At 37.6% G+C, this 26,650-nt stretch overlaps 1 protein-coding gene across 1 annotated transcript in view; it reads left to right on the forward strand.

Annotated features, from left to right (window-relative positions):
* Window positions 1-26,650, forward strand: part of LOC117829109 (E3 ubiquitin-protein ligase HECW1) — an 82,980-nt gene that overhangs the window by 6,652 nt on the left and 49,678 nt on the right. The window contains exons 2-6 of the mRNA XM_034706660.1: window positions 767-1,088; window positions 3,464-3,571; window positions 9,002-9,096; window positions 19,568-19,643; window positions 21,389-21,558. Coding sequence (XP_034562551.1) covers window positions 767-1,088; window positions 3,464-3,571; window positions 9,002-9,096; window positions 19,568-19,643; window positions 21,389-21,558 — 771 coding nt within the window. The remainder of the gene's footprint in view (window positions 1-766; window positions 1,089-3,463; window positions 3,572-9,001; window positions 9,097-19,567; window positions 19,644-21,388; window positions 21,559-26,650) is intronic.

A 26,650-nucleotide genomic window follows, 5' to 3' on the forward strand; every position in this document is an offset into this window, starting at 1 on the left:
CCGCCTTCAATCAACACCACACATTTTAAGCACAGTATGCTATTTTTAGTGAATATGATGGGGTATTGTTTTGACTTTAGGCATTTTAATTCTAGAAATACTTAATAAAAGCACGATACTAAAAGGAAAGTCCCTTTCTCTTTTAAGTGCAGTGTAACACCAACTCTAAATCCAAACACCACCCTTTCTTTAATTCAAAAATTGCATTGAGCACCTTTAAATCTGACCATGATCTCATTTTCATGCCAAGATAAATATACACATGAGGTCAATCACTTCCAACCATTTTCAACCTGAGTGTTCACTTTAGTTGAGACAGAGCTGTTTGAACTAATATCTCAGCATTAGTACAGCAAGGTGTGAGGCAGCAGAGCTGCAGAGGAAGTGGAAGAGGGGGAATGCATTTCCCACAAACAATGTAACCCTCCAGCACCTCTTAGTAGAGTTGTTATTTCTATGTCTACTGTCAGTGCTCTGATCTCTTGTTTATGTTGTTATGTGTGTTGGAGAGCTTGAACTGTGCCAAAGTACAGACTGATTTTCTGACTGTTATTTTGGGCCATGAAGGAAATCGTGAAACAACTGGATTTCTCTCCCGAAAAATAGAAAAGGTCTGTTGCGGTGAAAAACAGAACCTAGATACATAAATAGAAATAGTATTAAAAGAGTTACCTGGGGAAGGAACTGAGCATAAAAACAAATGTGGGTTCTCTGTCTTTATGCTTTGCCTTTCTCTCGGCTTAAACCTCCTTGCTGTGACTTTTAGAACTTGTACCAGAATCGGTTCCTGGGCCTGGCGGCCATGGCGTCCCCAACCCGCAGCGGCCAGAACCGCCAGCGCTGTAAGGATGCGGTTCGTCACAGCTACGGCCCAGACAGCTTTGCCGTCAACGGTCTGAACCAGGAGGCCTTCATGCTGGGGCTGTCCCGGTCCACCAGCGACACCGATCTGGTCTCCCCCGACGCTCGCTCCACCCTCACCATCAGCTCCTCCCACTACACCATTGGCCAGTCCGAGGACCTGGTGATCACATGGGACATCAAGGAGGAGGTGGATGCTGGAGACTGGATTGGCATGTATCAAGTTGGTAAGTGAGATTTCAGAATACGACATTTCATTCGTACTTCAAAGTGTATTCAGTGGTTCTGTCAAACGGTCAGTTAATTATAGAAAAATGAAGAAGTCAAAAACAAATGATCAAAGATTGATTGCACTTTGTCCAACTGTCCATGGCAGCTCTGTACAAAAGATGAAAACACAAGGAACAAATTGATTTCGCTTTTATGTTTTACTCCTGTTATTCCATCATCCAAGAGAACAACCCCCTTTGCGATCTATTATTAAGTGTAAATTTCCCCTAAATCTCTACTCCTGTTGTTTCTGTCGTAAGGAGGCTGAGCAAACACGCTCCACAAAGAAAACACACAAACACATAGAGACTTTCTTTAGGTATGGCCTTGATTTAGGTGCCTTTTTCTTTATATATAAATCTACTCTTGGTCTTGTTTCTAGGAAACAGTTCAGATAGGGCTGGGCAATAAATCAATAATGATAATTATCATGATATCATTTTTCACAATATGAATATGAAATGTTTTCTATAGAATTTCAATGTATATTAAAAACCTGTACTTACAACCCCCAACCACTGGAAATGGAGGTATCTCTAATGTGCCTTAGACACCAAAAAAACTGCAAAGAAACATTAAAAGCAGTTTAAGCCGTGTGTAAATTATTTACTTTATACACTAAATTTAAAATACTTTCAGGATGTGGGTAAAGGAAGAACACAGAGACAACTTCTCTGTGCATCTTCAACACGTTTAATGTCCAACGCAACTGAACACTGAATAACCTTGATGCATTCACTGCACTGTGTGACACTATTACACTCTGCTCGTAACCCTTGGTAAACTATACTCAACTAAACTAACACACAGTATTACATTTGATATATTTTTGTTTTAAATTGAAATCAAATCATGCAAATATCTTAACCTGAGAAAAATAAGACTCTACAAACTAAAACTTCACAAAAATAAATCTCATCTTACATTAAAGACCTGCTTCCTGTTAGCATCTTCAAAAATGAGGGCGTCAAGAAGGTTATCAGAAAACTAAACCCCAAATACAAGCTAACAAACTGTCTGGTTTCTTCATTTTCACTCATGAGTAAAAGTCTGCCTTTAAAATGACATGAAATCATGAGTTGATATTTATCGTGATAATTATTGATAACGACTGATTTGAAAGATGTTATCGTGATAACATCTTTCTTAATATCACCCAGCTCTGTATTCAGAACCACATTCTTTTGAATTGTTTCAACAGCAATCCTCCTCCACATGTGGCTCATGTGGGGTGAATATAAAATTGCAAGAAAAAAAAACAAAGCTTTTGTGATTTTAAAACACTTTGCTGATGAAGAAAGAAAACGAGGGAGGCGTGGTAAGCAGCTGTGTGCAGAGAGCAGGTGCGAGGGTGCGTTTGGTCAGGGGGATGAAGAGAAGTAATCAGATTAAAGTAGTTTGTTAATTAACTTTTTAGGTAAAGAAGTGATTACAATTCAGATTTGAATGTTTGATTTGCTTCACAGCAGCAGTATTTAACGACCCTAGCCTCTAAAATAAGGGCATTAAAGCTGTTTCTATCCACCCAAGTAAAGACAAGACTATCTGAAAACCTACAAAATGAAAGTTCTACAAAGAAAATGATTTTAGACTGATTATTTAATGTTGAATTCATGGGTTGTTGGTAGGTTGTAGTGGAGGAGCAGACAGAGGTAAAGCTGTGGTTTCTGTCCCCTTCTGTCACTCCACACTTGGGAAAATAAGCTGGCTGATGACTCTCAACCTGACTCCAGTGTGTAGTCTGACAGACAGCTGTCTGCTCGCGCTGTCACTCTCTCTTCACACCTCCTCATCAGACTGTGATCCCCCCTCTGCTCCTCCCTACCTGTAAAACCCCAAATGTTAGATTTTGTGTCAAATTGCGCTGTGATTAATTACATTAATAATTGATCAATGATTGTAACTGGAGCTGAGTCAGACTCTGATGGGACCTGAAGTCGTTACAGAGACTGAATGGTGAAGTTTTTGTGGAGTCTACCTTTTTCCCTGAAAGTGTATTTAATCAAACCTTTCACACAAGTCAAGCGCTTACATTTTTATCAACCCTGTCACGGCACAGCAAGCAGTGTCATGACATGAACTGTCAGGCTTTGTGCTGCTGATGTGCGGAGTCATGCTGTTTATACCTCAACATATCAAAACATCACAAACACTGAACATTTTAATGGTAATATGCCTCACAACTGCTTAATGTGCTACACCCTCCCACACGGAGAGTCAGTTGAGTTACTGTAGTGTGTAATGAGGAAAGGGGAATAAAAATGACTTATAGTGATGATTTTTCAGGGATGGGGTGGCATCATCATTTCATTAGTTTTATCTCTTTTCCCAGATGAGGCTTTGTCGGAGAACTTTCTGGACTATAAGAACCGAGGGATCAACGGATCTCACAAGGGACAGATCATTTGGAAAATCGACTCCTGCTCCAACTTCAGTGAAAGTAAGTAGCAAAAATGTACCCCCAATGAGATGAGTTTATTATTAAAATTGGATGAGGAAGCAGAATATATTATATACCATGTAATGAGTTGCACCTTTCCAATGAGACAAACACCAAACAGAAACAGGTAAAACAGGTACAGTACTGGCTGTATGCAGCTTGCCACATCTTTTCACATTCAACGCACATGCATTAAAAACAAAGTGTTTAGAATCATCGCAAAAAATATATAGTCCAAAAAGGTTCAGGTCTTTTTTATTTTTTTTATTTAGTTAATTATTTTATTTTGTATTTTATATATTTGTATTTCATTTTTATTATTCATTGTATTGTTTTTATTTATTTTATTATTTATGTATTTTTATTGTACTTTATTTAGTATTTTATTTTTATTTTTTATTGTATTTCATTTTTTTTATTTTTTTTATTTTGTATTTTATTTATTTTATATTTCATTTTGTATTATTCATTTAATTGTTTTTATTTTTATTTTATTGTTTTATTTTATTTTATTATTCATGTATTTTTATTTTTTATTTAATTTATTTATTTTATTGTTTTATTTATTTTATTATTCATGTATTTTTATTTTTTATTTTATTTATTTATTTTATTGTTTTATTTATTTATTTATTTATTTATTTATTTTATTTATTTATTTATTTATTTTATTTATTCTAATTTATCTATTTATTATTATCTATTTTTTTTATTTTTTACCTTGTCCTTGACCTTTACATGTCAAGGTAAAACAGAAAAATATAAGTGCCACTGACTGCATCAAGTCCAATCAGAAACAGGTGTAGACATGCAGAGCTGGAGGTAAAGCGGTTATTACAAGTCATATTTACAATTTGAAGTCGACTGCTAGACCTAGTACGGCATGTATGAAAAAATAATCACCAACAGCTAGTATAACCTAACAATAGTAGGCGCTACCTAGCATCATTTTGCTAACAATCAGCCACCTTAAAAGCCTTCTGTTTTGGCGCTGTTGAGATATTTAAATCAGAATATTCAACATAAGTCATTTACACTCACTTGCACTTACACACAAGCACCCTCGAACGTACACAGTGTGTGGTCAGATAAAGGTGGTCCTAGTTATGCTACATCCATCGTTGGCCTCTTCGGAGCCACGTCGTTCTCACTGTGTTGCTTTTATTCCTTCTCTCAGAGAACAAAGTGGATTGAGCCTTTAAGCCCCCGTAGCTCTATCAGCATGAGAAGTACCAGTCCTTGGGAAGTAAAGGGGTTTGCTTACAGAAGCACATCATTAAAGGGAGGGAGAGGGAGAGAGCGGGTGCAGGGAGACAGTCACAAATGATGCGCTATCACTGCGTTTAGGGACACGGGGAATTGTGTTTATGGGTGAGAGACTTTGTGGATGCACACATGAATCAGAATGAATTCATGAGTGGGAAGCTATCCAGGTGTCTCTGTTTAGTAACACCAGCCAGTGTATCGCAGGTGGAGGAGGCCTTTTTTTCAGACTTGTGTTATATCTCACTGGTCCAAGTATGCATGCTAGAGATTCACTGAATGTGAAAATCAAAGACAATACCATTGTTCAAACAACAGCTAAACTAAAAGCTGATACTGATGTTCTTTCATTACTTATTCGGAAATCTTTGCATCTTTTTTTTTTTTCAATTATAAGCTCTTTCTTTCATTTTGTTATGAAAACAAGTCAGACTTTGTTGAACAAGTGTCCAATAAAAGAGATGACATTGGCTTCTGACATTGCTGCATTGCATATTATTTGCAAATTACCTGATGTTTGTCAACACGGCCGATATTCACCAATACGGCAGGTCAATAGATACATGGATGATTATCCAGTTTGTGTTAGTCAGCGCAGAAAAGCTTCTGAAATAGTTAAAAAGCACATTCTATTCAAACTAACACCAATAATAGCAGCTGTCAAGTTCACTTCAATCTTTCCCTAAAATTAAGCTCAGTTCTTTTGCCTGCATTGCAAGAAAATCATGATACAATAGGTTTCATATTCTGAGGTTACTCTTCAATTAATCACTCAAGCTTTACTTATATAGCACCTTTCATAGAAATTAAATCCAAAGTGCTTTACAGTGATTGAAATACAGTAAATTAGCAGAGGGAAAATAATGGTGAAACATAATAATATAATAATAATAGTACATTTTATATATGTAACACCTTTCAAAACACAGTTACAAAGTGGTTAACACCAAGGGTACAAATGCACACCGGCAGATTAAAATAACATTAAAAGTGAAGAAAACATTAGTGTGTGACCTGAGCTGTTAAAAGTGCAAGATATAATACAGTCAGGTTGTGCTGGAAATTAAAAATGAGTAAACAATTGAGCCAATAAAACAATAAAATAATAAAACTGGATAAAAAAAAAAATGTAAATCTAAAATAACAATGAAATTAAAAACAGGCAATACTGCAGGAAGAGACTAAAATAAAAAAATGAAAATAAAATATATGTAAATGAAAATTAAGTTAAAGTATAAAAAAGTGATACAAATAAAGTTAAAATATATAAATAATTAATTAAAAAATGGTAAGGATACAAGTTGAAGATAAGTAAATGAACTAAAAATATCAGTAAAAAATAATAAATAAAAAAACAACATTAAAATAAACAAAAAACATTACTTTTTCAAAGTAATATAAAACCTGCATATGCATAAACTTGGAGTAAAAATACATTTTATTTAATCAAGGCAGCTCTATCTGCATAATTTGCATTGATTCTACAACACAAGGGACTACTTTTCCTGTAGTTTGTGTCGTGACACTTCTTTTGTACTTATCAGTAAAAAAAAACCACAACTTTGCATGTGAACTTTACATAAAAATTGAGTTTAGTGTCATTTTAAAAACCAATGCAACACCAATAAAGGTATTAGACTGAAGGAGTGTAAGAAAATAAATCAAACTAAGTGCTTTGACCTAGGTGTGCAGGTCTTATGCTGTGCAGGCTCACCATCTGTCTCGACTCTCTGTCTCATTCAGAAGAACATAATCCAGGCAGCAGTTAATTTAGTCATACGTCATGCTGTTGTTTTAACACTGATTATTACCTATAAGGATTCAAAGCAGCTTATCAAACTGCAGCTGTGCTTCTCACCAGCTCTTCTTGTGGATGTTTAAGTTCCCTTTATTTTGTCACCAGTAGAGCAGTAAAAGCTTCCTCCCTGTTCTCCCGTAAAGGGGACTCACAAGTGACTATGTTCTGCCTTCCTCTGATACACTTATTGACATCCAATCACTTGAATGAATAGTTTTGTGTCCCCCCCTTTTGCTTGTCACGTCACTAGAGTGGGGCTGACCAATCAAGCAGAAAAACACAGAGCTTTAGTGTGACCTTAATCTCCCTGTGTCACCCAAGCCTTTTGCTTTTGTGCTCTACTTCCCCTGTTAACCAAACATTACTGAGCCCCAGATTAAATAAATGTCACCTTTAAGCCGTCTGTAATAACTTAATAATTGAGGGAAGTAGCTTGTTATATCACATTTTCAGCATCCTAAGTACTTAAAACTGTGTTATGTGTTAATGTGTAGTAGGGATGTAATGATACACTGAACTCAAGATACTACATGTATCATGGCTCTGGTCATGGATTGGTTTGGATCAGGGGCATCAGACATCAGACAAAACCACAGTCCACTGCAAAGTTTGATCAAAGGCTGTTGCTGCATGACTGAATTATTTCAACATCTCAAGCAGAGGCATGCAGCCAAGAAACGTGCCTCACTAAGAGATACTCAAGACCTCTACAGCCAACAAACATCTGCTGAAAAGCAGCCAACATTAGTGGAATCATTTTCACATTGAATCTCATACAACAAGATAGGCACACCGTGGTTGATAACCTTCTCCAATTCTTCGAGCTGTGTGTAATAAGTGGACTAAAACTTGTGTTTTGCAACACTTGTATTCTGTTTTTTGACTCTAATCAACACTGACATGCTAAGACTGCCAAGCATAGCTGTTCAATCTGGGATCACAACAACCAGGTACATGGAACAAATGTTTAAAAGGAGTGAAGGAGTTGCACAATAGCGACTTTAATGTTACACATACAAACATATATAATAACTGAAGTGCTATGAATGAAAGTGAAAAAATGATTGTGGGTAATAATAATTAAAAACTTAATTCTGTCCAAAAAAAAATTGTGGAATTTGTCTTCTGAATTATATCAAATCCACCAAAGTGTAATCTACATCTTGATAAGCAACATACATTAGTGTAATAAGCTCAAGTCACAAAAATAAACCCAACAATGAACTGTGGGTAGTGTTTACAGTTACAATATGCTTCGCATTTGAGCCTTTTCTTTGTCATTTTTAGTTGGGTTTTTTAAGGAGGAAAATAAAATAGATTAAAATCGTAAATTGAGTTTGATGTGAAAAAAAGATTCAGGCCCGAGCTACAAACACCCCGCGAGTGACAGCAGTGCGGCCGCTGCTTGTGTCTGAACATTCAAGGCTTATTAATAACAGCATCAATAAAAATATAAATTTTAACAGAAGAAAAGATGAAAAAATGAAACGATGTCTCCTTAGAAAAGCATTAGGCTGATGTGCCCTGTTAAGGTCGTAAAATTACATGACTACAGCTGACATAATTTGGCCCACCCAGTGCAAATCTTCATGCCTCTCTGACTATATGTCTTGAAAAGTAGTACTTAAAAAGTTTGAAAAATTGACCTTAAAAGTCCTTGAAAAGTATTTGAATTAGACCATGAGAAAAGTGTACGAACCCTCATGATTGGAGAGAGACCGAAAACATGGAGCAGCAAATGGCTGTGGCAAGAAATTGAACCAGCGACCGTGAGGACATCTCTGCACATGAGGCCATGGCTAAAAGAACAGATATTATTTCTAGGCCATATCGCCCAGCCCTACTTGCATCTTACTTTCTGTCTCATTTGTTTTAACTCCCCCTTATTTGCATCAACCTTAATTTTTTTTAGAACAATACTGTCACAGCTGTTATTTTAATGACTAATAGAGTTTAAATCATACCAAAAAAAACCATTTCAAAACATTAGTTGTTGTATGTTTGTGTATTTGTGCTTAATGTGCAAATAATGTTGACAATACTGATTCTTACATATCTTCTTATTTCAATACAATATCTCCAGAAGAATCTGTAAGATGTTTGTTATTGGAAGCATTTGTATTTGTAGTGTGTAAGGTACTGACCAATTCTTCTTCTATGCAGTTCACATGAATAAATAAAAGGTGCATCAAGCTGGATTTCACTGAGACTCACCCTGAATGAGACAAATGAAAACAATTAACCATCATGTTGTTGCTCTGTGCAGGAACATTTAAATCCAGGCCATAAAGAAAGGAGTAAGACCCCTTGTTGTTGAAAAGGAACTAATCCATTTATTTCCTCTCATCTCTCTCTTTCTTCCCCCTCAGCTGAGACCCAGGTCTGCTTCAGGTACTACCATGGCGTCACGGGAGCACTGAGAGCAACCACACCCAGCGTGACCATCAAGAAGGGCCCTCCTCCTGTGAGTCCAAACACACCCCGTAGCTTCTCTAGCTGCCTCACACCTCACATAAAAGGAGTCACCGTACAGAAAAGGGATCCGCTTCTTCTGGGTGCTCTCAAAGAATCAGAGCTTTAAGACGGATTCTATTGAGAGCTTATCCCTTTCACACAAGAGATTCAGCATCAGATATTCAGAAATAATGAACAGAGAGCTTAGCAGCATGACAAAGCTATACAGCTTCAGTGACATAAGGAGATGGTTGGGTTGGGCAGCGCTGCGGCTCCATTCAGTGTTTAAGAGAATCAGTGAAGTTATTGCACAGGGATTTGGAAGAGACACTGTCAGTGTTTAAATGTAGGGATTACAGCCCCGAAACATTTGTAGTGACTGCTCTTAGTTTTCCACAAATGGGACAGAAATAGTTGTGCACGCAGAAAACCTGGTCATACCACGTGGAGTTGAAGTTGGATTAACCGGCTCATGAAGCGGTCGGCCTGGGTTTGATTCCAGCAGCCCCTTACCATCATGTCATCCCCCCACTCTTTATCCCTGTTTCCAGTTAACAGTTAGTTGTTCCTTGTTTGGGAAGTTCAGAAAGTTGCCTGAGGACTATCACACAGGTGTTAATGGGTTCTCACCTGTCACGACACTTTAACATTGAATTGTCTTTGACCTTTAAGTGCTTTTAACTCTATTTGACAATTAGTGCCTTGTAGTTGTTTACACAGAGGTATGGTGTTATCTGGCATTACCTAACCTCAATTTCTCTCACCTGCTCTGCTCTTGCTACTATTGCTGGACAGGATCCAATATGTAATTATCCTTGTTGTCTAGCCTGCCGTGTGAGCATGCTAATCAGAACTACCGTTTTAGCCACATTGTTTACCAATATGATGCTAACGGTTTTACCTTACTTTATAGTCTATGGTGTCAACAAGCAGAAGCAAAATGTGACCAGAACTCTTTTCCACGGATCGATTTGACATGACGTGTGATCAGTTTGCCTCTGGTGTCACTCATGTTAGTGAAAGTTAATAATCATCGTCAAGAGGTTTTGACTAGAGATGGGAATTTACAGTAATCCTTGTTCTCGATTACTCAAATTACTTAATGAACGACTACTCGAGTACTCACAACTATTATTATTTTTTAACCGTAAACAAAAACAAATAAATAAATAGAAGTCTATTTTGCTTGATAGCAGGCTAATCTTCTCCGCTCTGGTTTCTTCACAACGACGTGTGTTAACAGGGCGAGCAAAGACGTGATGTGAGACTGCCTGTTATCTGTCTCCGCTGTTTTCTCCTTGTGCTTTAAGCGCATGGAGTTAAAGCTGGGGTTGGTAGTCTCGGAAAACTAGCATGAATTTGAATGTAGCATTTCCTCAGGACTCCGTCTAACCCCTCGGAGCTCCCCCCCCCGCTCACATGCATGAGTGCCGCTGATTCTCGACCATATGATCGTGACTGATTCAAAACCGGTCCTCACCAAAACATTATCACAGTGAAAGTTAAAAACACAAACAAACATGGCTGCTGTTAGTACTCACAACTATCATGCTAGCATTATCCAGTTGTACTGGTGACACGATATCAGGAGAAAAGTTATAACACGTATATAATACTGTAACAGCTCTACTGTTTGTTAAACGTGTTCAGTGTAGATTTTCTTAATTCCTACAGTGTTGATGGTTAGTGAAGGCATCAGGAGAGGTGTAGAGCGCTGGAGAGAGGAGAGACAAGAGGAGAAGTTCTTCATTCATTCAAACTTTGATTGTTGCTTTGTTGGTTGGCGTGACCACGGCCGACAGTGACCGGTTAGTAAAACTCAACGTGTTCAAGAATCGGCTCGTCATCCCTACAGCGGTCTAGACGGACGCTACAATACATATACATTTCTGTAGGACTTACTAAATGTCATTCATTATTCTGCTTGTCAGAGCCCCCGTGGTGAGAGCTTTTTAGGCTCTGATCCGGACTACAGTCCTGAGCAAAGCACCTCATCGGGTCAGAGGGGACAGGTCCGAGGTCCAGCGAGAGGGGCAGTCAGTAGAGTCAGGGGAAGCAGAGGCAGGAGACAGGGACGAGGAGTACACGCTGGGGAAATGTACACGCAGGAAGCGGGCAGAACGGCAGGACGGGATTTGAATGGTTTAAAATTTTTGGCACCCAAAAAACAGTGATTGGTTGGTGTTTTCCCAGGTTTACTCTGGCTGTAGATAGCAGCACTTTTTCGCTCTTTTTTAAGAACACATTATGTATTGATTGCCATCAGGACATAAAGATCATTTTAACCAGTATAACAAAAAGTGTATCTAAATCTGATTACCAACCCCAGCTTTAAGCATCGAACTAGTATTTCTATGGTATACAAGTTAAATGCCACATATCTTGCACTGCACATTATCTTCATCGTTTTTTTCGAAGTACTTCCAGACATTACTTTTTTTAACTGACATGTCGCAGGTGTCGCAGACGGTTCTGTATTTGTTGTGCTTTTGCTTTCAGTAGAATAATATGTCCCCAGTTTCCGTAGCTGCTGTAAAACAGTTGTTTTTGCTGAAATCTGGCTCGATGTGTTCTAAAGGTGAAGCTGTGGCCGGAGAAGTCGTACATTTATATACCGTTAATTATTTTCCTACCTAGTGTATTCAGTTAGGCAAAAACAAAAAGCACATGGTCACACATGTAACCCTGTATGAGTTCAAGTTATCTTGTCAGGTGCGCGAGTAACAAAATGCTACTCGAATAATGGGGTCAATGGCGAGTACCCAAGTACTCGAGTAATCGTACCCATCCCTAGTTTTGACCAATCAGAATCAAGCATCTTACACAGCCGGAAGATCAGTGAGTGAGCCGAGTAATAACTTATGTTTGCATTAAAAATACACCGAACGAGGCACTGGCCGCTTTATGTTTCTAACTATGTTAGATGAAACCATAACTCCCACAGGCAAGGTCATGTCGTAGTGTTAATCACTCTTACTTATTGATGTGCTTGCCAGACATCTATCTGCACAGAGATGAATAATCCCTGCTATAACTATGAAAAAATTGAGTTGGAAGATTAGCAAGGTGGATGCAAAGTAATTAGTTTGAACTTGAGATAAGTATCAGTCATTATTGACTATCAGTGTTGCAGGTAAGCTAGCTCCAAACCTATGTAACCCACTGATTACTGATCTGCTTCAGCTGTGAACTCAGCAGGAGACTGATGATGTCAGAGCACACAGGTGTGCTGCTCCTGTGTCCACTGGGAGGAGACTAAACAAAGCACAGCATGCATGATGTTGTCATAAGAAATAAACACTACATTAAATAAACAGAGTCCAACGCTCACATAGGACGGATCGTGACAGGAAATAGGACTTTATTGAAGAAAATAATTGTCACTTGAAACCACTTTACACAGTATGAAGTAGATTATAACAAAAAAATGCAAATTAAACTGTGAAGAGATATAAGCTCTGCAGCTGCACACAGATTCAGCATGCAACCTATGAACTATCTATAATTCTGCCTGATACTGCCTGGCAGCTTGTCAGAGTCTGCAGCACAAATTGGATAATGGTCACAAGAAAAACCTCCACACGAGAATTTTCATTCATCAGCATTTCAGCACTGCCATTGCCCTTCTGAAGCCTTTATCAGTCAGGCCCAGTTATCAAGAGGGTGTCCAGCCAGGCGATTGGATTTCAGTGTTTGCCTTCCCGTTCTGCTGCTGTCGGCCCCTGGAAATGCTGATGGGCCCTGAACTTGATCCGTACTTGCTTCCTGAGGACAAAGGAATAAAAATAACCACCATGGGAAGGGATATAGGGAGGGAGGGACTAGTAGAGATAGCAGGAAAAGAGTCCAGATCAGGTAAGTCATTCAGGTGTTTGTGGTGGGGGGGAAGCACCAGGTCAGACTGCTGGTGGCCAACACAGCCGAAAGAGAGAGCAAGGAGGAAGAACTAGAAACATGGACAGACGGGACAGGAGTGGAGGGAGATTTTCCTGCTTCAGCTGCTGTTTACTGTAGCCGGTGAGAGCTGTGAGACACCGCAGACGGAGGAGACAGAACGTTTGATTGTGTATGTGGGTGATGGACGGCATGTGTCTCCAGCTGGGACTGCTGTCTCCTAGTCATCCTGAGAGAAGGAGCGGGTGGAGGACAAGGCTCAGCTGGATAGCCTGGGTAAACAGATACTCACTCTGTTCATATCTTTTCCTTGTGTTACACTTTGAGAAGTCATTGGTTGTGTTTCCTTTCCTTTATATAACATATCAAGATATATATACATTCAGTTGCATGGATAATAAACTCCCAAAAAATGCCTGTTATTTTAGGCTACATCCTCAAGTAACACTGAAACGTTTATGTCATGTCTGTGTGTTGAAATCACTGTTGGAGTCAGGATGCTGTTAGCTTAGCTGAGCATATATCTCAAAGCAGGTGAAAAAAGCTAGCCGCGCTTGCTTCATTAAGGAAAACAGTACCTAGAAATAGGTCTTAAGCTAACTCATTACCGCCTTTGAACGCTACATGATCAAACCCTAACAGTAAGAGGAAAGAGCTGTAACTGTAAGATGAGTCCAGGGTTAGCAGCTAAAGAGGCAACCCTATTGATAATCTTAGTTCCAGTCATACATGTCAATAACTGTAAATATCACTGCTGTCAGGCTGAAACCTCATATCTTCAAAACTACAGCTTTTCAGGAAATTAAAAAGAAACAGTGTTTTTAAATGGTATTCAGTCACAAGCTCTTTAAAAACGCTTTTCATTGGTTTAAAATGTTGTATCACTGACAGGCACTAAGGATTACCGGAAACATTCATTTAAAAAAATATAAGAAATAAAATATGGAGATACAAGGTTTCTGCGGGACAGCACCAATATGTGACTTAACAAATGCTCCAAAAAGAGTAATTATTTAATTATTTTATTTAATTGGAAACTATTAATACACATTTAAAACACACAAAAGTTGTTGCACTCAAAGACTAATTTTGAAACGCTTAATGGTAGAGGTGGGCGATATTGAAAATGATCTTATCACGATAAAATATTTCTTATCAGTCGATATTGATAATTATCTTGATGAATATCAAATCATTATTTCATCTGTCTGTGAAGGTTCTCAGTCATCCAGGTCATGGTAATCCAAAACTTAATCCGTAAGGCAACTGGACTTGAAAGAATTTCTGCCAGTCCAGTTGCCTTACGGATCAAGCTTTGGATTATTTCATCTAAACTTAAGGGCAGATTTTTGCTCCTGAGTGTAAGTTAAAGAAACCAGACAGTTTGTTAGTTTGTATCTGGATTTAGTTCTCTGATAAACTTCTTGAATCAATCATTTCTGATGTTGCTTACAGGAAGCAGGTCTTTGTGTAAGGAGAGTTTTGTGAAGTTTTAGTTTGTAGATTCTTATTTTTCTGCATAATTTGATTTAAATTTACAACAAAGATATATCAAATTGTGTACTGTGTATCAGTTTAGTAGAGTATTGTTTTGAGTAGTGCTCTCACCTTTCAGATTACCAAGAGTTACAGGCAGAGTGGTATTGTTTCCCACAGTGCAGTATAAGCATCACGGTTATTCAGTGTTCAGTTTTACTACAGTCGCGGTGGATATTAACCGTGTTGGAGATGTACAGCAGAAGTTGTCTCTGTGCTCTTCTTTTACCCACATTCTGAAAGTATATTTAATGAAGTGTATTAAGTTAATAGTTAACGCTGAGTCAGCACAGTGTCAGACTATCGACTCTGCTTTGAGCTGGTAAGTTTTGAGTTTTCTTCAGTGTTGCTGTTGCTTGTTTCAGATGTGTTTACATTCTGCTGCACACATCTTTAAGCCCCGCCTACCTCTCACCCTGCAAGATGATTGGCTGTTCAATGCAGTGTTCTTCGTCTGTCTAATGTCGGGTGGCAACTAGCGTTTAAGGTTGGGGGATGTAATTACAGGTTTATTTATGTCAAAATTTTATCTTACATTTTATATATTGAGAAGAAATATATGTCATGATGATTGTCATTATTGAATTATCACCCAACCCTACTTAATGGTGTTTTGGGGTTTTTTTTGCCCATAGAGCAAAAAGATGAGCCCTTATTCCTGATATTTATCTCAATTAGATAGCTTTTTTCATTTGTCTTTTTTTCCCTGGAATAATAATTAAGATAGCTGTGATAGATAGTGTGACTCATCAAAAGGAATAACAGGGAAACTATGGGATGCTGACACTTTCAGAGATAATAATGATCTTAATAGCTGATTGAATCAAATACATGTAGTTAGTTTTAAGATTGCATATATACTGTTTCTCTTGTGGTAGATGTAGAGTTCAAATAATCTCTCAACATGCTGTAATGTTGTCTCTAGCTAGCTACAGGCCGTGTTGAGCTATACAGTTGTTAATTGCATCATGTGGCACCCATTGCTTCCCCACATACACTATGACGATTAGTCCGCATAGCTCCCATACCTACGGACAGGCCTACACACGTAGCTGACGCGCATCTCCTCCAAAATGTAACTACGCATTGAAATGATGCAGACCGCAAGCCCTGTGATTGGTCGGCTCGGCGGCTTGTATTTCCCGCGTTTACAGTACTTCCAAGATCCCCGCTCATCGGCCGGACATCGGCCATCATGTCTGTATGATAAACAGCAACATGTATCAGCTCTAAATAAACATAACACGCTCTGAATCGCTGTGGAAAAGTAAGCTGGCCCGGAATCAGGTTACCGGATTGACAGAGTGACCACACTGCCCTCAAGCGTTTCGGCGGAGTTTTGCTGCGTGACACAGACACATCGACGTAGAAGTATGTAATTCTCACGTCCGCGTCAGCCTCTGCTGCGTAGGGACGACGCAGGAGTATAAACCAGCCTTCCATACTCTCAATTCTGGGCCAACATCTCTCCTTTTGACCTCTCTGAGTTAGATCACCTACCCTATATGGGATGCACTAAAAGATCAGATTCTGGAGGTCTCTTCCAGGTCAGTCAAAGATGGAGAGAGTGCTGCTTTTATTGTGTAAAGTCTCTCTTCTTGCATCATTTAATATTCCTGCAGCACTTACAGGATGCACATGAATGGTACATACTGTTCCTGCAAGGAGCCCGAGTATTTGGTCTTTCTCCGCTTCCTGCAGGATGACAGTGGATTATATAAAGAGTGGTGCAGATGGATAAGGTTGTCATTCGGTTTATCTGTGAGATTAGAATCATTCAGGAGACCCGCGCTGGCACATTTTCTCCCTGACTCTTCTCAGCACGGCAGATAAGGATCTCATTAAAATGAATTGGTCCAAACATCTGTCATTTCCTTTATCCCTTTCTCTTCTTGTTTCCTCCACCAGTTTGCCTCTTTTTTGTTCCCAGTCTGTTGCGTAAGCATTCAGAGCGCATACAGCTCATACATTCCACATTTTGTGTGGAAGTGCTGCAGTATTTTGGAAGACCCTGTCACGCTGGCTGATATTGTAATGCGTTGCTACATTGCAAACATTTGTCACACCACTTCTGCTTTTGCAGTAAGATTTGAACACTCGTCAGTGTGTCCAAGATGACACTGTAGTCTTGGCCCCTGACTTGTTTTCTGCCGTTACAAACAAATCAAAATTTACTGCTCATGGAATTTTATTCCAACAGTGTGTATTTTAAGACTGAGATTTCAGTGCAATGCTAGCTGATGTTAGCCTGTACGGAGGCATAGCAGAGTTTTGAACTAAATGCAAACCTCCACATGCTAACATGCCTACATCATCAATGTCATATACAGCTTTAGGTGGTATAGCATCATTGTTTGGCATGTTATTCTCCTCTATCCCTCTTTACAACCCTAACTAGGCAGACGGCCGGTTAACATGAGCCTGGTTCTGCTCGAGGTTTCTGCCTGTTCACAGGAAGTTTTTCCTTGCTGCTGTTACTAACCAAATCCTGTGAGGTGCAATGCTCATGGTGGATTAAGATGAGAAAAGATGTAGTTTTATCCTGTTTGGTGTTGTTCTTGTTAATAATTTAACATAGAGAATGATCTAGACCTGCTATGTTCATAAAAGCGTCTTGAGATAACGTTTGTTGTGATTTGGCGCTATATGAATAAAGATTGATTGATTGATTGATTGATTGATTGATTGATTGATGTTAGCATACAAACCGGGGCCAATCAAAACACATCACAAAGAAATGTCCAGGTTTCTAAGCTGAACCAAACTATTAATTAATGGGAAAATGGAACATATGGTAGTGCCAGTTAAGAAAATTGAGATGTTGCAAAAGTTATTAGTTGTCCCGACAGGAACATGAACAATCAATCTCCAATAGTTCTTATAGTTGTTGAGTTGTTGAGATATTTCAGAAATGACTTAAACGTTCAGCCTTGTAGTAAAGATAGTTTTAAGAGGAGTCAGTTCCCCAAAGGCACCATTAATAATCTGGGACTGTTAATTCATGTTTTATTCAACAATTCTCTAGAAACTTCACTCAAAGCTACAATACTACAAAAGAGGTAAAAAGTGAAAAAACAAAGAGCTGAAGTTAGATTATTTTTCCAGGAAGAAAATAAGTTTTTGTTAAAAATTGAAGTGTAAACACCACAAATATTACTAGAACTGAGGCACTGTTTAGACCTTTATACTTCTGGGGATGACAGATATCTGTTAATCAGGCTCTCCATGAGTTTCTCATGCGCTACATACATCCATTGTTTTGCCATGATGAATAGTAAATGGACTTATATATCTCTCTTTATCTTCTTTCTGACCACTCAAAGCGATTTTACACGACTCGTCACATTCACCCATTCACACAACATTCACACACTGATGGTACAGGGTGCTATCGTAAGGAACCATCAGTATTAGCTAATGTCATTCATACACATTCACACACTTAGGAACAACAGAGGGAAAATTTTGGGGTTTAGTGTCTTGCCCAAGGACATTTCGGCATGTGACTGCTGGAGCTGGGATCGAACTGGCAAGACGATAAAATCCACTGAGCCAGAGCCACCCATGTTAGTAATAGAGGTAAACCAATATCATTTTTTTAAAGGGCTGATGTTGATAATATGAGCAGGTTGTCTGATACACACTGGTTAACGAGCAACAGGTGTGGCAACAGGAGACAGGTGAAACTAATCAGGGTAATTAAATTGGAGGGAGACACACACAAGGACAGGAAGTAAAGCTAAACAAGACACACATGGGGCCAGAACTTCAAAATAAAACAGGAAACACAACAGACTAAACAAGACACACACAGGGGGCCAGAACTTCAAAATAAAACAGGAGACACAACAGACTAAACAAGACACACAGGGGGCCAGAACTTCAAAATAAAACAGGAAACACAACAGACTAAACAAGACACACAGGAGGCCAGAACTTCAAAATAAAACAGGAAACACAACAGACTAAACAAGACACACAGGGGCCAGAACTTCAAAATAAAACAGGAAACACAACAGACTTGACTAAGAAACAACAACAGATTTAGAAACAAAAGGAATACAAAACAAGACATGTTAACTAATAAACAACACAACTAAGCCATAAGGATAACTTAGAATTAAGCAGACAGGAAGGAAACAAGAAGTGAAATGCAAGGTAAAACTACAAAATAAAACAGGAAACCAAAGACAGATTACAACACAGAGAACATATACAACTAATAAAAGCAATTTATGACCCAGGAACTGTTTTATACTTGATATGCTAGCAGTAAGGATGGGGAATTACTACTAGGAATATCACTAATTTAAAGGACATTCATTTTCAATTAAAGCCTTAGAAATAATAAGGATGGCAGATTTATGAAACTCACGGTTACATCCCTGTGAGTGTAATAATCCGATAGTCAGTGTCAGCTTACTGGCAGTCACTCATTCTTCACTTGCTCACATTTCAGTTCATTTTGAAGGAGCATCAAGAAAAACATTTACACCATACAGCGCAGCAGTACTTACTCTCTATTCCACTTCTTCGTCTTTCCATCAGCTCTGCTGTCTCTCCCCTTCATCCCCCATGATCCTCCTCTTCCTGGCTGTAGGATCAATGTCAGGATAATGAAGACAGAGTATTGATTACAGAACGCTTTCAAGCTGCCTGAAAATGGAGCCTCATAAGAGGCTATGTTGAAATGAGATTTGATGTTTGATCCTACGTAAAAATATGTCTGCGTCTTGATCTCTTGGCAAAATAAAAAAAGCATCTTACACGTGTTTTATTTTAAACTGGAGCATCAGTCAAACGTGTATCCATGTTGTATTAAATTGACTCTTTGTATTTGTATTATACTTGTTTTTTTTCTCTGATCTGTTACTTGTGTACAGTTATTAGGTTGCACTGCCCTATTTTCCTCATGGGCATCATTAAAGTTTCATCTTACAACAAAAGAAGGGATAGACTGGTGTAGAAGAAGGATGTAGAACGGAGTGAGTTTTCATGTTCCTGTCTTTTTAAGACAGCTCCTAACTCTTCATGCTTGTCTGTGTCCTCAGGTATTAAAGCCAGTGGTTAGTCCTGAAGTCAACCATGGACTGGGCAACAGGAGACTCATTAACTTTTCCCTGTCAGGTGAGTCATCAACGTCCATCTCTATCCTTCCATCCAATCCTGTAAAGCTTGACTACGCCAATCAAAGCACACTTATCAATATGTTCTCAAGCTTTGTCCTCACCTGACCCTCTACCTGACCTGCAGCTCTCTCTGTCAGTGTGTGTTGTTAGTGTTGTCTTTAAAAACAATTCCAGCTGGGTAATTACAACCACTACACTGTTTGGTTTTTTTTATTTATTTTTGTTGTGTAACAAATAAATATCAAATAACCTAGACAACATAAGATAGAAATAATTAATAAATAAGAATGGAAACATAAAAAATGAAACACTCAAAACGAATAAAAAATAAATATGAAAATAAATGAATAAGTAAAAGTGAAAATACATAAATTAGTAAGAATAATAATGCTAATAATAATTACAGTAGCAATTACTATAATTACACAATAAATAAGAATAAATACAAAAGATTGACTGTAAATGAAAATAAAACACAATAAACACATAAAAATGAATAACTGTACATTGAAATGAAAATGAGTAAAAATGAAAATAAATAATAAAAACTAAAAGAATACTCAACAGTATAAGTGTCTAATTCCCTAGTGTCCAAGAATTTATTTTAAATCCTGAAGGTCGTGTCAGTCCAAGAATGTTCAAGGGAGAAAGAAACAGGGCTGTTTCCACAGAAAAATACATGAAAATATAGACATCACTGCATTTTCATATAAGTATTCCAGTTCTCTCAATATTTTTAACCTTTTTTTCATTGCATGTCTTAGAGAGAAAGCCAGTTGTTCCATACCATACATTTCTTGGTCAATTTATTTCCATTCAGTGATTTTTGGGGATTCTTTATTCAGTCATTTCCTGATTATATATATATATATATATTTTACTACCAGCTTATAGTATTTATAATAAATATCTGTCATGCCTTTTTAGCCTAGTTGGCACATTTCCCAAGTTAATAACACTAAAGTTAAAATAAAGCTCTGAGCTGAGAGCTGAGACAAACCATGCTGCTGTAGACTCATTAAGATGCAATCATGGTAATTCTAGCCCTCTGTAACTCTGTGACAAATTACAAGCAAGTTCAATTAGCTAGCTAAATCAGTTATACAGCAATTAGCAGCTCTACTTTGCAAAGCTACCATATGGTGTTTAGAAAACTATTATGTGATTATCACCAACCCTAAAACCTGACAATTCTCAAAAACAATTAATTAGTAAGATTTGTTTGATCCATTTTTATAAAGTGTAAATAACCATGAGGTTTCTAACCATTTACTAAAGACAAGATTAATCAGAGAAATCAACCGTGACAGTAGAGGAGTGGAAAACTGTCAACAACAGGACAGGCTTTAAGATGACCTTAATTGGACTTCCTCTTATTCCACTACTATAGATATAATAACATTATGTTTAATATTAGAAATGTACGTGATGTCTTCATTGACACAGAGCTCTACTGGAGTTGCTGATACTCTGCGTCTCTTCTGCTCCTCTCTCACTTCATCTTTTGTTACTTTTTTTGCCATTTTGCTTCAAGAGGCCTAACAAACTGTACAGCATCAACACTCTATCTATAAACCACACTCTTTCCTAACTCTCCTGCTCTCTGTCCCACTCAGAATGAAGTCCTCAAGATGCACTGAAAAAACAAACAAACTTTGGCATTTGTTGTTTTTTTTTTGCAAGTTTCGCTTTTACCTAAAGAAAACAAGCAACCCACTACGTCTTTGCTGTCATCTCTTTCAGACCTCCAGGCAGTCGGCTTGAAGAAAGGGATGTTCTTTAATCCAGACCCCTACCTGAAGCTCTCCATTCAGCCCGGGAAGCACAGCATCTTCCCCTCGCTGCCACATCATGGCCAGGAGAAACGCTCAGGGGTCGTCTGCAACACTGTCAATCCTCAGTGGAGCGCAGAGGTACAAAAACACACACAGACACACACAGACACACAGCGGTGGGGGTTGATGGATTTCCAGGCTATTTTTAGACATGTAAATAGTTTAAACTTCATTGTCTGTTTCTGTGATGCTTCCTGCGTTGTGTTGTGGATGTCCTTGGCTGTGCTCAGCTTTAAGTCACCTGTTGTTACTGAGCTCGGAGGGAAGTGTTTAGCCTTTATGGAGAACAGTTTATGGAGAACAATCTGAAATAGGATTTGGCGCTGATAACAAATGAATGTCAGGAACATGACTGCATGTTTGAAGTTAATCTGCATTTAAAAAGACACAAGAGAGCAAAACTTTAAAGCCTGTTTTAGTGTGAGACAGAACTGTACATCAGTTTTTGTTTATTTGTGTTAATTATTAGTCATTCAACCGTATATGATACAGGCGTTTCCCACCTGGGCGGGCTGCCCAAGTATCTTCCTCTACATATTTTTACATTTTGCTTACTTTTTTTATATCAGTGGGCTTTAAGATCTCCATCCACGATCAGTTAACTTGAAGATCTTACCTAACACATGTCCTGCTGCAGGTGTTCAGAGAGAGACGGGTCCAACTGTACGTCCCTCCTGTTTATGATATAGGTGCTACGTCTTGTGTTAAGTATGAACCTTCTCAAGCTGCTGTTTTAAAAGTGATGTACAGCTGGTTTCTGCTGATTTCATTCCACATGATCGTAGGTTTAGATCGTTGAAAAAAACAACACACAATTGCGACAATGTAACATCAAGGGAAACATTTCCCAACAGGAGTTGGGTTATAGGGCTTTTTTTTTCTTCATATAATTCGCTTTTTATTGTTTTCAAAACAGGTGAAAAAAAGAAGAACACTAAAATCAGAAGAAAGAATAAAATATAGGAAGAAATAAGAAAATAATACAGACACAAAATATACTGTTACATAAAAAGAAGGAATAAGGCCATCAACAAAAGAAAGACAAAAATGATAAAAATAAAAAGTAATGTAATAATAATATGCCGTTTTTTGTCATCTTAACAATTATATTGCTGAGGAATATTGTCAAAAGATGAGACACTCACAGGATCATGTATTTCAATATTTTCAATTGAGATTCTCTGGTATTTAGTGAAGGGACAATTTGATTTGAATACATGGATGTGAAGCAAACAGCAGATAATAACAATAGTAAATCTTTTTTTCTTCTAGAATAATTTAATTCAGTATAGTATTATTACTTATAGGAATTTTGAAGGACAAAGACACACTAAAGTTTTAGATTTGTAATAATAATCCTGCACAGCAGATCACATTCTAAACACAGAGAATGATTGGGTTCTCCTTCAGTTTCAGGAGTAGCGTAAGAGGATCATCGTAATCCATGAAAATCATGTTTACTTTGTGGAAAACTGGATTAGCAGATTGATTTTGTCATTTGGCGACTTTTTCTTGGAGAACAAGGAATTCCTAGGTATACATTACAGGTCAATACTTGGCATTAGCAAACTGGTTTAAAGTGACATATTTAGTGTACTGAATTATATGGAGGAGTAACATAACAAGAACATGTACAATGTATTCCAAAATTCATTACATCATGCAAATCCTTAAAAGAAGCCATAGTTTACTGATGTCAACCACACTTTTCCACTAAAATCCAAAATATGATGTGCATTTTACAACGGTCTTACTGATAAATGAAAAAGAAAAGATGTGCCAGAGCTGGACAAAGTGATTTTTCAAAAGACTTTATCATAACAGATGTATATTTTCTAATGTAGATTCAAAGTCATGTGGTGGTTGCTAAAATTCAAAGATGCTATCATTGTCAAAAACCAATAGTTGCACCTGCCTCAGCATCACATACTGTAGGAAGCAGGGAGGCGTGAGGTCAGACCAGTTAATGGTTAAGTAAGTTCAATTTGCTAGCTAAATCAGTTCTATAGCAATTAGCATTTCCACTTAAATGGAACACCTCAGTCAGATCGGAACCAAGCAGCAACCTCTGTTCTTAAAATATGAAGCCCATGCTGAAGTGTTAAAAACTGCAGTTCATCGAGCGTCCACTTGAGGCTGGCTGCAGAAACACCAGAAATCACATACATACTCATTCATATCAAACGATCTTTACAGCATTAATAAACATGTTTACAGCCTGGTTCAAAAAACGAGTAGCTAATTTCTCAACCAGCACACACTGTACGAGGGTGCATTTTTTTTTAACTGTATTTAAACTTACAAGTTTTGCCTAAATAAGGGCATGAACGCCTCTTTACCTCACACTAGCTCGGATGAAGTTAGGTTGAGTTCAGCATTTCCAATATGACACCCGCTGATGATTGGCTTCATAACAGCGCTTCAGAAACCGATGGGTGACGTCACGGATACTATGTCAATTTTGTACACAGTCTATGATCTGAACATACAGATAAATGTATTTATTTGTGATTTTTTTAGAATAAATGTCATTTATACTTCCTAAAAATGTTAATGTCACATCTTCCTACTATTCAACTTTTTTTGAGAATTGTCAGGTCTTAAAGTTGGTTATAATTCAATAAAAGTTTTCTGTTGTCTTGTAAAGAGGGACCCTTAAGAGTTGTAGTCTGAAAAATGTTAAGGCCTGCATCTAAGATATCTTCAGATGTGTCAAACTTGATCTGCTTTCATACATCACAGTGAACATAGTGACACTTGGTCTCTGGTCAGTCAGGCTGTAATCTATAATTGATTATCATTTCAAGACATGAAAATTTGTTTAAACCACTAATTTTCAGTATAATTAAAAATGATGCTCATCTTATTTGAATGGCATGGTCAGCCTTCCTGTGGGCATTGTTATTATGATGAATCTGTTCCTGTGATTTATTGTAATGGCCTGAACTTGCGTGTCTGTGTTACTTCATTTGAATCATTTTGGCTTATTCCCAACATCCCTCTGATCATCTTTCATCATAACGCTAATGGTTTATAGTTTGAGGCTGAACTTCATGAGATTGGCCTTTTAGGTGAGTCATATCATCATTGTCAGCTCCTCTCATGTAACTTTAACATAGTCCCTTCATGTTTGCTTTAACATTGTGATCAGTGTTGTTTAGGGTCACTCATCTTCTGACTCGGCTAAACTTAGTTATATTAAATACCAATAACTGCCCAGGGAAAAAATGCTAATATACAGTATTCTGATGGTCAGGATTTGATGCTTTGATGCAGTTTTTTTAATAGACTCAAACTTAGTCAGAAAATAAAAATAAATGAATTGAAGATAATAAGGAATTTTACAAACAATTAGAATAACAATAGAAATATATATAATACACTTAAAATAATAATAATGTATTGTAAATAAAAAATCAATCCATCAGAAAGTCAACTAAAAAGAGATGAAGCAACAGGGGCTCACCTCGTCTGGAAAAGATCAGTTTTAATTTGATTCAGTTTGTTATTATTAATTAAATACGATTTCATTTTGCATAATTGTTGCTTGGAAGGATATTGATGATGTCATGCGATGCTCAGGGAAAGTTTGATTAATTATTCTTTATTTAACAAAAAGTGAAGTTAGTTAGCATCCCTCATTACATCATCACCACGTCAAACTAAGCTCCTGTCTGAAAAAAAAAAGTGAAATTCATAAAATGTTAAATGTGATGAATTTTTTGGTCAGATTAACATCAAGAGAGGAGACAATTTCAATGTTTACATCATGTATGCTTCACACTCACACATAGATTGAAGGAGTTTGCCTTGATATTATTGACTATCCATGTAGTCACTATGTAGACGTGCCAATTAAAACAATACATAATCAAATTTTAATTTACTTAGTGAATAGTTAAGAGATGATTTAAAATAAAAATAAAAAGTTTTATTTCACTAGTACTAATTTCATTTCATTCTAATTTCAAATATTGTCATTTTGTGTATTTATGATAATGCAAAGATGCCAAACCTTCATGTCAGCTCTCTGCCTTGGTTTGAGGAAAAAATGACAACAATAAAAAACAAATGACGGCTGTTTGGAGCCACTACCAGAGCAGCTTCCTTCACGTGCAGAACAATGAAACACTTTTCAAGCTGCAAGTTGGAGTTGAGTTCTTTAATTTTGGCCCCCAGGGAAGTATCAACTGTGTAACAAACTGTCTGATACAGAGGCACGCAGGGACGTAGTAGGATTTGGTACAGCTGGTTTTATCTTCATGGACTCAAACAAGCAGCTTTTTAAAGCTGCTCCATATTCTTATTGATTCTTTCTTTCTTATCTGAAAGTCCTTTATCCTTTTTTTAATGAGCGCATTGAAAAAAAGATCAGGTTATACAAGGAGAAAAGGAACAAGGAAACACAAACATCAACAGGAACAACACAGAAATAACAGAAACATAACAAAACAAGTGAAAAATGCCAGAAGAAGAAGAAAGAAGAAGCCTGTATGAAAATGTAAATATTGATTGATTCATCAGCAGTAGTTACTTTTAAAAGACTGAAATAAAGTACAAAGGTGAGCGTGTAGAGGTTGACCGTTGTTGACCGTTCTTTCTCCATGCAGTCGTGAGCTGATCAAAAGAGTCCACAAGTTTTTAAAGTTAAGTTTTAGGATAAAGAACAGATGTTTTTTTGCAGTGAGTTACTTTCCTCTGCAGTTTCTTTCACTGTCAACACATGCATCTGTTTGTCTCTGCAGTTTCTAAAACCAAAGATACCAAAGATGCGCCCAACACACCAACTTTAGGTCCAATTAGTGGTTCTCTTCTGGTGTTGTGACAGTCTTTACCTCCACTCCCCTCCGTCAGTCAGGAAAGCTACAGAAAACACTCCTTTGAAGGAACTCGCTCTGAGCCTTACAGACATCCAAAACCTAATAAGAGGAGTGCTACTGCAGATGACCCAGATTTATGTGCAGCCATTGACTCAAATAAGCCAACTTCACTTTGGCTGATGCACAATGTTTTCTCAGGGTCTGCTGCGGCTTATCACTTTCGCTGTCATCTTTTTAACTTCACTCGTTTGCTGTTGTTTATTTTCAGTTTTCAAAGTTCAGCGGACCAAAGTTATTTCTGTAAACCACATATAAAGAGAAAGCATGAAACAGGAGTGAGTGATGACGCT

The sequence above is a fragment of the Notolabrus celidotus genome, chromosome 17 (assembly GCF_009762535.1).
Source record: "Notolabrus celidotus isolate fNotCel1 chromosome 17, fNotCel1.pri, whole genome shotgun sequence".
Classification (NCBI taxonomy): domain Eukaryota; kingdom Metazoa; phylum Chordata; class Actinopteri; order Labriformes; family Labridae; genus Notolabrus; species Notolabrus celidotus.